The following is a 12026-nucleotide window of genomic DNA, read 5'->3' on the forward strand; positions in this document are numbered from 1 at the left end:
GAGCTGCCAGATGACGCTGTTCAATTAAACTAAATGTTAACCACTAGTTAGCTGTCGATTTTCAATATTTAACTCTAAATTAAATAAGTTAACTTTTAATTTAACTATGGGTTTAAAGGGCTAGAATAGGCACCAATGCTAACAGGTGAGGATCCTGGACAGCCCATGGTTCTTACTGTAAGTACATCCTCGATATTTGCCCCCCTCCCCTCTGCAGCCCTGCCTCCCTGTCAGGGGAGCTCCACAATGAGGAACTCATCAGGCAGCGATTGAGAGGACTACCAGTTTATGTAAATAGCCTTTTAATGACAACAGTACATATGGAAATGCAGATTGTCTTCTGACTCAGCCAACAGATGTACTTTTACATTCTCCAAAAGCGTCATTCTCAACTCAACGACCATGTAATTTGGCTTTGGGCAAGACGGGACAGTTTTTCCGTAGGAAAGTAAAGTTTTGTTTCTATTCTGCTGCACAACACAATTCACGCCTGCTTAAGGAACAGGATTGTCACTAGCATGACAGGGTGCTCTAGAACACAATCTATTTAACTCCAATAACAGCCTAAGCAACATTTTAGTTGAAAGAATGTTTCACACTTTTGCAACTCAAAATTACTTAATATTTAAGAGAAAAATGTAAACTGGGCAAGCTAAGTCAGAAAACTTGTGACTTCCATTCTATCAATTCTTTCTCTAAGGCAGCTGCGTGACTCAGACTACAGCTTTAGGTTCTTTTATCCAGTGTCTCTTAACTGGCCAACATAAAGTCTTGGGGAAAAAAAAAAAGACAAACATATATATGCTTTCTACAAAACTTTAGCAGTTAAAAGAATAACTTTAAGCTTGCTCCACTCAACCTCTGACTTCTAAATTACGGGAAAAGTAGCCAACCATGGAGGCCATTTGAAGGAACGTACATCCTCTCATGCTCACTAACGATCCAAACAGAAATAAAAACCACAGCCTTGCAAAAAAGATCTTTCGCATTCCTTTGAGCTGGCTTCTTTCATTGCCAACACCGATAGAAGTTACTCTTCTCGGCTGTTACAGACGACAACGAAATCGGCTCTCTATCGTTTACACACAACCTGAAGTCACTTGCCCTAATGGTATGCAGTTGCCAGGGGAGTTTGCAGACTATATTAAGAATCCTGAAAAGCCGAGCAAGCCCCAGTTGTGTCAGTAACCTGAGGAGCCATGCCTCACATCAGCAGGAGACAGCTAACAAAGCCTCAACCACCATGGCATCTCAGGGGCCTTGCTGGAGGACTAATCAATAGAGGGTTCAAAATACCTTCAGCAAATGGTGACCTCTGTGCACTGTGCCTGCCTGAGGTGGAAACACCCAGTGAGCTGAACTGACCGCAGTGACAGCGGATCGATGAAATGGCAGCAGAATTGGGGCCGCTACAACAGAGTTTCAGGAATGACATGTTACTTTCTTTGGTTTCCTAAAGGATACTAGCTGTTTCATTCAGAAGGTGCAATGTACTTGATCATGTGTTTCCCTCAAATGCTGTATCCTTTCCTTATTTTCTTGTAGAAGATATTGAGAGAAGAAGGGCCACAAGGCGAGTATAAAGAGGAGGGAAATGTATACAAGTAGAGGGACAAAGTAAACAAATTTCCTTGGAATTCATCACAGACCTGAAAGAATCTATGATGCTTCATGACAGTACTCTCTGCATTCTTGTCTGAAGTAGTGGCCTTTAAGTTCCCTACATCCTGAAAGTCTATATTGAATATAGTTATTTAAACATTAAATTTAGGACACACATTTACTGATGAATTACAGTTTACATCCTCATCGGGAATAAAGTCAGGTGAAGGAATATCAAGGTACATGTATTAAGAAAATACATTTCCAGTTCTTCCTGTATGAAACGTAATCTACCAAGGAAGTTATTTAAATTTTTAAACAAACAAGGCCCTCAATTTCTTCTCCTATTAAATGCAAACATTTCTAATGGGTTGAGTTGAATAAACAAATTGGTGTATCCAGAATCTGCATTTTGGTCACAAGGCTAATTTATAAAATTTCTACAGCTTGAAAAAAAAACATTAACATGTAAAATGTGGTGTGCCGAACAAAAAATAAAGCTATGCCAAAGAAAGACTATATTTGCTGACCGTTTTCTTTGTATCCCATCCCTAGGATGACCTCTGGTGCTCTGTAGTAACGAGTCACTACATAAGGCGTCATCATAAAACTAGTTCCTGCAGTTCTGGCCAGTCCAAAGTCAAGAATCTTCAAAGTGCAGTCTGACTTTACTACTATATTACTGGGCTTTAAATCCTTTAAAAAGAAACATCATATGTGACTGCTAAGACAAGCACAAAGTACTCTGTGGTTCACATTTTTAAAAGATAATACTGCTAACATTAAACCCCACATATACAACTAAGTTATTGGTATAACTGCAGTTTCTTTCCCCCTTGCATTAATTCACGTGCATTCAGCAGACTACAGAATTAATTGCCTTATTGTGCTTGTAGATTTATATAGCAATTAAAGAAGGAAAATACAACCAGCGTTATAAGATATGTTAGCAATGTCTGAAATAAATTGAGGTTAGTAAGAAATGTTAGCTCTGAGGAAAGGTCTAGAAACTACTCACTGGAACAACAGTTACTACTACGATGCAGAACACAAGTAACATGACAATTGCTTAAATCATTTGATGCAATAATCATCTTGATACAAGAATTATTAAAATTATAACATGAATGTATAAAGTAAAAGGTTTCTTTGCTAGTTGAGGCTGCATTACCTCTTTTGAACCAATGCAGATGTTTCTCTGAACAGGAAGGAAATCCCCATGCTCACACAGATTTAGTTTCCCATTTAGGATTTGGTTTTACACTAATTTTGGCGACCAAACCCAAAAGGACACATTGAAAAACTGCCAGAAATGAATACAATCATTAAATTGGAGTGGAAAATGCCCTGATACAGCTTCAGATCATCTTAGCTAGAAACTTGGTAACTGTATTCTCTTCACTTGAACCCTAAAACCACATTGACAATAGTGGCTTTACAACATCTATTTATACGGACACTACACAGGCATACTCGGTCATTATCTCAGGAGGATCTTACACACATCTGAATGTCACAGAGCAAATACTACAAACAGAGTAACTTCAGAATAACTTTGCCATCATAAAATCATTCATAGCACACAGGCCAACATAGATAAGGCTTGGATCCTTTCTGCCTACGCTCTACTAAGATTAATGAGAGAGAAACCTGAGATGTGGCAGAGGACTCCACCATTTCAGCTGCAAGCATGTGATAAGTAGCCCTATTTTTCACTGTTTCATAAAGCCTTAAAAGTGGCTATCTGCAAGATATATGTAGTTTTCATTTGTACTTGTATGGCTTTCAGCAAACTCCTCAGAAAGCTAAGAAAGCTGCATTAAAGACAGAGGAAACCACAAAAAAGAGTTCCAGAACAATAGAATTTTAATGGATAATTAAAAGTCTTGCATATTTACATATTCACACATGCAATTCCAAATTGCACACACAAAGACCCTGCAGACAACTATGGCTTAAAAGATTCTCAAACGCCACGAATGAATTAAAATATTATAAGGCACCCCAGCTATTTAATATGCATGTTTCAGATTCTGCTACAATCCTGTTTATTAGCAGCTTTATTCTTGCACACTATTATTTGGAGGATGCTCACTGCAGAATCCCAGGTGCCTGCTCATAGTATTAACTATACTCATCCTCCCCAAAGCTGCAGGATTAACACTGAAAATGTTGAGATCTTCCCTTTGCAAGAGAAAAATCACTGAGGACAAAAAGCAAAAGCTTACAGGGTGCTGTCCATCCTTAATTTCTGAACATCATGTAGTTGTCATGAAGCCTAGGAACACGTTGTAATTTGGAATACAGAACTGTCCTTCAAAATTATGGAGGCAAGAGTTGACTTACACTGCATCCAAATTCATGCAGAACCAATACTTCTTATGTTTTAAATAAACAAGGACTCAAAAGCTCCTTTAAGAGTGATCAAGTTAGTTAGGCTGTATAAATATATCCAGAACCTATAGCAGAAGGTATCTCACCTAACCTTAAAAATGTAAAATGTCAGTGCCTAAAAATCAGAGATTATTCATAGCCGTCTCCTCACTAACCAGACAGGGAGAGAGGGGCATCTCTGGAGGGTAATTCATGGCTTCTACAGGCTTTTCCCTTTCTAAAGAAAGATTCGTGTGAAGGGCTTCCATAATTAGGCACTTTTGTTAAGTGCTCAAAATCAGGCAGAATACAATGTTGCAGAACCTCCATGCAAGACTAACGAGACACTGTGTCCTTCAGCAAGCCAGTGAGGCACAACTCTGCAACGCTGATCATTCATCCTCCTCAGACTGCGAAATATAAATGGACGTGTACTTCTACACTTGCTGGAAACTCCGCCTCTGCAAAACGTTCTGAACACAGTAATGTTCATTTGCCAACATCTGTTAAAGCCAGTAGTTACTTCTTTTCTATAAATGTACAAATGTTTACATTTATCCATGACTTCCACAGGCTCATGATTTGATGCCCGTTTTATAGGAGTGCAAACCACCCTTGAAGCAAGTGAAGTTTTAGAAGCTCCCTCCTGCCTGTGCTAAGATCCACAGAAAGAGACACTCTTACATTACCTACTCTAGCACGTCCAAACAATATGCAGTTTTCCAAAAATAAAAAAGACCTAGGAAAACCCACAGCATTAAACTTGCATGCCTAAGTACTGAAGAGACCAGAAAATGTGAAGCTGCATACAAAACCATTATTTCAATCCTGCAGGCGTGTGCATTAGGACATAAAGGGCTGCATAATATCAGTCCTATGCAATATCTCACCACAACTGTGGTAAGTGAAGTATCCTAGCTTTGCCTAGCATTCCCAGAATAATGCAAGAAGCCTGTCTCAATGCCCACATGCAGACCAAGCAGCACAGGGTGCGACGCCTGGTTGCAGGCGATGCTTCTGCCTACCTTCCCTCGCCCATCTCTTTCAAACACAGCATTTCAGGGCAAATTGCACACAAGAAGGAAGCCTTCAACCTTCCCTCCCTGAGCTCCTCACTGGAATGAGGCAGCCGATGAGTACTAGAGCCAGCTGAGCAAAAGGAAGCAGTGTCTGGCCATTTAAACCGTATTCTCTATTCAAACAATTGTCCCCATTCCCTTGAGGGGAAAACAGCATACTGAACAGGAGTGTCATACTGCCAGATCCAGCTTGCGGGCCATTCAACACCTTGGTCACGATGAGGTGGACTACTGAACTGGACAAGCATCACAACATAGCAATTCCTGCAGCAGCACTCAGAATTGCCATTCGTGATTTACTTTGCTGTGTACATCATCCGTGAGGAAGACTATGCGGTAACGACTGAAAGTATCACACATGAGTAAGTTTAATTATATCTTCTGCATCATTTCAGAAATGAAAACTTCTAAAACTCTCTAAAAAAATTACGATGAAAAATGTAGCACTGTAGAAACACAAGCTTACAATTTCCCAAAATAGCAGAGATTATATCTGAAAAGTTGTAACTCAACAATCTCAAGCAACGTTTACACTACGTACAAATATATAGGAGATGTTCAACTTGAACAGGCAACTTTGAATTCAGAATTTCTTGACTGGATTGCAACACACACACGCCATTTAAAAAGCAGTAGTCAGTTTTGCCTGTGGGCAGTCTGAGTGCATGCTTTGTGACACACAGGTGTATGGAAGTTCCACTTACAGGTCTTTATCAGCATCTGTTTATCTGGAGACTTCAGATATTTATTCCTTACTCTGCTAGTAAAACAGCAGAAATAAAATGGGCAGTTCTTTCAAAAGATGGAATTTCAGGTTTGGTTACCAAAACAATAAAGGAAGAGATGCTTTCAGATATTCTTTCCTGCCATGACTACTAAAATAGAACATTATATAGAATTAGAGAAGGTAATGTAACTCACTACAAAAATTTTTATTTACTCTGTGCAGATTATTGTCAAATCATTCAAACATTCAAAAGGTTCATTCCAGAATTACAGTGGAAGAAGGTGTGATGATTTCCTTTCAGCTTTCTCTCTCTACCTATGGGACAGGCTATGGATCACCCTTTGTGCTCCTATTTCTGATTTGCTTCTGTCTTTTAAATACTCAAGGCAAAACCAGGTGCAATGAAAAATATACACAGTTAAGTTCACTTACCCTATGTATAATTCCAGCCGAATGAAGATGTTTGATACCACACAGCATTTGATAAAGAAGATAGGACATTCGTTCATGGTCTAGCTCCATCTGAATCACTTGGCAGAGATTTGCATCCATGAGCTCCATCACTATGTAGCTTATGAAGAAAAAAAAAACCACAATAATCAGGTAATACTGCCATTTTATTGTATTCTTTCCCTTGTTCATCTTTCTGTGTGAATATTTTTAAAATTCATTCTCAGCTTTAGTTCAAATCAGACTTACACGTCTTGAAATTCTTCCAGGGATTTTTGTGGTGTGAACACATTCAGTAGGCCGATTATCTGTAGGAAGGGGGACAGGAAGCTATAATCGCAGCACAGCAATAGCAAAGTTGCAAAGTCAACATTTCAAAACCGATACCCAATATCCTGATGGAAACCTCCTGGTATCCATTGAAGCTCGAGATGCTCAGCGGCTCAACCAGGCCTAACATGCTGTAATAGATGCTCATGATTTTAGAAGGAGTATTTTTCCTCCACAAATCACATAATCTACAGACACTCTGTGTGCATTAACAAGATGATATTCAAAGCTTAACACCTAAGGAAGTTAGTCAATCTTCCCCGCCTCCTACTTTCAGTTTGAAGAGAGCTGGTAAGACTTTTATTGCACATGAGGAGAAATAAAATTGAAAACTGACAAAGACTACCTAAGAGATACCACTTTGCCATTGACAGAGGTGAAGCAACAAGCCCACCCAAAGGGAAACCCAGATTCTTGGAGTTGCTTTAGGATATTTCCCAGTTGCTAAGAATGGACAGGACGTGCAGAAACAGGTCAAGCTACTACTCATCAAGAGCCAGGCAGGCTTGCAAGAGTTTATCATCATACAAATTATGCTATTAGGTAAAACTTCCTTCAGAGAATCCACATATAAACCATCTCTGCTTTAGAAAACATACAAAATTTTCCCAAGTAGCTGAAAGACAGGAGTAAGTCTTCCAGGACTCTCTCCATCCCTAGCAGCCAGGGGGAATTTTATCTTGCTGAAGGGGGATTAAGAGGGAAGGTGAGGAAGACGGCACACAGCTGCCTCTGAAGGAAGAAAATGGCCAATACCAGACCTCTGTAGTCCAACTCTGATAAATTTATCACTTATTCTCTCCCCATTTCTGTGATCTCGTCTATTCCAGAGCTTCTTAAGCATCAGACAGTTCCTCTTGTCACAACACAAGACTCCTAACCCATACGTGCACCAGGAAAAAAAAAAAGTTACAGCCTTTTTTCATCCTATTTGTCTAGCAGAAGCAACAGAAACAAGGCTGCACTTACCACTCACGGTATTCTTATTTGCCAGCTGCCTGTAAAATGGAGCAATGTAACACTGACTCCCTTCCTGAGTTTGAAGGGGGTATTTAAAGATTAGGCAGGTATTAAAACTACCCAGTAATAGCTTTTCTGAAAGATCCTTCTGTACTTATCGTGGAGAGACAGCCATGCAATGAAAATCTCTATAATCTACAGAGGATGCCATACTCTGAAGTCACTTTTAAGACTTTTACAAAGAATAACCTTCTAGTTAATTCTTTAAAGCAGGACACTGCACTTACATTTTTGTGATTAACACACTTCATAAGAACAAGCTCTCTGTAGGCTCTTTTAGCGTGGGTTTGGTTCTGAAATGGTCGGCTTAACTTCTTGATTGCAACATTTCGTTCAAGGATGGCATCATAAGCTGCACTGTAATTAAAAATAACATTATTACATCTCAGTGTCAAGGTCCTTTAAGCTGTGGCAGTTGCCACCTTTTTCAGATACCTTGTATCATGTCTGCAGATAAACCAAATCTCCAGTGTTATTCAGTTTTCGGGAATGTAACAGCAAAGTGCTCTTATATGCTGAGCAATTCAAAATTTAGAAATGTTTCCTAGCTTCATAGTACTAACACATGACAATCTCCACAAAAAAAAATGCAGGATCTCTGCTTCCTAAAATATCTTACTAAAGATATTTAGCTCTTGACACTCATTGGCACCCAAGAATAGACCACCTAAAAAAGATCCAAAGCACTTAAAACATAAAAAGCACATCAATTTTATGTAAAATCTTCACACTGAAAGGAAGGGAGAAGGAGGCGGGAAAAGCAGGTTATACAAAGGTCCCATGCTTTCACTTATGCAGCTGCTTAATATCCTCAGGACACTGAGAGCATCAGTGTCAAGATAAAACAAAAAAAAAATATCTTAGGAAAGCATTAACATCTTGATGTCACTGGCTTTTACTTGGCAAAAAGGAAGAATAACATTTTGTTTGCAGACCAATGCCAAGATTGCCACACGATTCAGTGACACAGGCTGTTGTCTGCGAAGAACTGACAAAGACTGTTACTGGGGACAACTCCCATTAAGTATCACATTTCCATGACAGGAAGGCACGGATTTTGTTTCCTGTAAGAGGTAATACAACAGCTGGCTACCGTGCAGACTCAGGAAATATTTATCAGTTACTAAAAAAGCCTCAGCAGGGTAAATACTGTTTTCTTGTCTCTTATCGAGAATGGTATTCAAACCTAATGAAGACCATCTGCAAGTCAGCATCTACTAAATCCAGCTAGCTACTTTAAAATGCATGTTGTCTATATAATATATAGGTTTGAATGATTTTTTTTGTAATTTTTTTTTTTTAAAGTTGTCAAAACCTCTAGTCACTTGAAGAAATTAAAAATAGGAGCAACATATACTGGTAACTTTCTTTAGGCTATCTGCTTAATATTCCTCCAAATCAAGTTGGATCAGTTTAAAAAAAAAAAAAAAAACCAACAAAAAACCCAACCCAAATCACAAGAATTACACCCTATCTCCTCCAGACACAGGCAAGATTTAACCACATGAGCACTCCAGTCCTCAGGGTAATCAGAGTGATATAACTAAAAAGGCTTCAATTACCACTAGCAGCAATTACAGAATGACACTAGAGTAACTGCACTGTCAGTTGTTGGACCTCAGCTCTGGGAGGGGCAGTAAATTTGGAAAACAGGCAGTAACGTATGACTGGGAATCAGGACAGTGATAACATCTACAGCTTTTGCAGGCATTTCTGTACCAACTAAACAGACTGTAGTCAAACAACTGTCTACGTCCTCATTATATTAACACACATGCAAACAGAACTCAGCTCAGTTTTTCTGCTGCTGCTACTTACAGACCAAATAATCTTAATGCCAGAAGTTACCGTTTCAAAAACAATTCTTTCTAGGGTACTGGCCTTCAAGTTTTTATTTGCACTAAGCACACTATTTTATTATTAACCCAGCTAAACACAAATACGAATTAAGAACACACCCGTACCACACATTCTCTAAACACTTATCAAGACAAGATCAAGGCAGTAAAGAGGTTACAGGGAAAAAGTGTTTGAGAAGATTATGCTTTTCCTTACCTTTCTCTTCCTTGATGCTTCTTTTGTATTTTTATGTCCCTGGATAGCATCTTAAGTTACAATAAATTGGAAAGTCTGCAAGTTCCTGTGCTATCTACGTCTTTCTCTTGAACATTCAAAAAACGCTCAAGAAGCTTAAACCAACATTTATCTTTGGGGTAATGTCACTGAACAGGAAACAGTGCCTACGAGCAGCTAGTTGTCACCAATCTTAAATCAATCAGACACTTTTCAGTCCACACAGCAGAACTCTTATTCAAAGAATTAGACTGTCAAGTCATATCTTCCTAAACTGCATCAGGTATTTACATATTACAATGACAGGCAGCATCACAAATGCTCACTAACTGGTATCAGGGACTAGTTAGATTATGAAACTGAGCGAAACAGGCCCCTAACAAACCATTTCAAGAAGTTAAAAGCATTTACAAGCATCAGATATTATATAGAGAGTATTTCTGGCCTTTGTTTCACTGTAAGCAGCGTGGATTAGGATTAGTTTCTTTATCCAGGTTTTTTCCCCCCCATTAATTTATGGGACTCAGCACAGCTGGCTGAATTTGCAGAGAAGGGCATCGGTTGGTAAGCAGGAAGGGACATAGGTCAAAAAGCAACAGCCCTTGCTGAGGAAAAATGCCTAACTATTACTATTGCCAGTTTGCACGTAAAAGGTAGTTCTCCACACTCCTACTCGGTAACATACAGCAGTTAAAGGACTCAGAAAATTCTATCAAGGGATTCTAAAAGTACATTTAAATTTTAAAGAAACCTTACCATACTATCCCTTGTGCTCCTGATCCTATTGGTTTTAAGTTTTGATACCGTTTCAATACAGTGAAAGTAGAGTCTCCAATTTCAACACTGTAGAAATTGTTGTCACGCTTGCTTCTGCTCATGACGGCAACTTAGTTAGATTGCTTCATCCAAATTTTGCTTCTGGCCTGTAAAGAAATAAAACTTGAAAAACTAAGATTTTACAACTGTACTTAGTCTGACAAAAGGCAAAATTCTTTATAACACGGAAGACATTTCCCAAATAAGTCCTGAATGCAAATGTATGTTACTCTTAATGTCTGCAGGAATGAGATGGCATGTGTCCGAAATGTTTTATTTTTAGGAATGTTCCTAAGATAGTATCCTAGAAGAGCAAAAATAATAGAAAAACAGAAGTGAATGGTTGGCAGCAAAAATCTTAGACGACAATGAACAGAAGATCAAAAGGCAGGAAGCTACATGTCACCCACAGAGCTCCAAGAGTGCTGCCATTCCCTCACACATAGGCATGCAGCAAGTGAGCAAGGTGTGGACCAGACACTCCACAGAGGTCCCTTCCAACACAAATTGTTGCATGACTCTGTAAATACAAGAGTGACAAAACATCCACAAGTCTTCCAGACATTTCAATCACCAAAATACTCTTGGTCACAACCGCCAGGAATACCTGTCACTGATGTGGAAATACATACAGTCAATCTAGGCCAGAAGAGGAAAACTGGCCTTGTCAGAGATCTCGCGTACTAGCTCCTATGAAAAAAAGTAACGATCAGGGAAAGGGAGAACAAGAGTAAGAAAAAAGGATGTATATTCCACCAAAACCCCCTCATATTAAAAAGAGAAAGGCAACATCTCAATGCGCATGTCCACAGGAGAAAAAAATAAAACTACACGGTGGCTTTTACTGCATTATTTCCTGTTTCTTTGATGTTAACTGTGCACTTTTAATTTTCTCTTTACACAGGTTTTGGGTGTAGCTGTAATAGATGTCTAGCACTGCAAATTCCTGTTTGACTAGCAGAAGACATTTCTTCAAGAGCTACAGCATGCTGTCTTCCTTTGTTACTAACTTAAGGAACATTTTCCCGTATTATTAAATAGCCCCAAACAGATTCTTAGCTACCGTACACCATGACGCTATACATTTGTTAAATTTTAAACAAGCTTTGAAAACGTGGACAGTGCACATGTGGCCTCCACAAATAATCACAGATGTTGTACAAGTAGAATTCTTTTAAGAATCTATAAACTTACCGAATTCCATTTTCAACTAGCTAACCTGCATTCATTTCAGCTATATAGGTGCAATAAAAAGCACTCTGAAGTTCCAGAAAGGACACATTTTTAACTATTTGGTATATTATAAATTAAAAATGCACTACCTTAATTGGCATTTATCTCAAAAGAAATGTCTATTAAACAAGCCCCTTTTCCAAAATACTGACAAATAACGAGTCTCTGTCACAAAGACTTAACTAAATACCGAAGGAGCTTGTATCAGTGTATTAGCAGTATTGTTAAAGGCTTCCTTCTCCAGTTGATAGGGGAGGCATAACTGGACAAAAACTGTTGCGTAGGACAAGAAAAACTGTATACAGGCTGGGGATCCAGACTGT

General features: G+C 38.9%; 1 protein-coding gene across 3 annotated transcripts in view; it reads right to left on the minus strand.

Annotated features, from left to right (window-relative positions):
- Nucleotides 1-10580, minus strand: part of MAPK8 (mitogen-activated protein kinase 8) — a 21524-nt gene extending 10944 nt beyond the window's left edge. For all 3 annotated transcript variants that reach the window (XM_009320290.1, XM_009320297.1, XM_009320283.1), the window contains exons 1-5: nt 10411-10580; nt 7809-7938; nt 6481-6539; nt 6214-6352; nt 2133-2298 (exon numbers count right to left, since the gene is read on the minus strand). In XM_009320290.1, coding sequence (XP_009318565.1) covers nt 2133-2298; nt 6214-6352; nt 6481-6539; nt 7809-7938; nt 10411-10532 — 616 coding nt within the window. In that variant the 5' untranslated portion in view covers nt 10533-10580. The remainder of the gene's footprint in view (nt 1-2132; nt 2299-6213; nt 6353-6480; nt 6540-7808; nt 7939-10410) is intronic.
- Nucleotides 10581-12026: the final 1446 nt, after the last annotated feature.

This window comes from Pygoscelis adeliae, unplaced genomic scaffold, assembly GCF_000699105.1.
Source record: "Pygoscelis adeliae isolate BGI_AS28 unplaced genomic scaffold, ASM69910v1 Scaffold190, whole genome shotgun sequence".
Lineage (NCBI taxonomy): Eukaryota > Metazoa > Chordata > Aves > Sphenisciformes > Spheniscidae > Pygoscelis > Pygoscelis adeliae.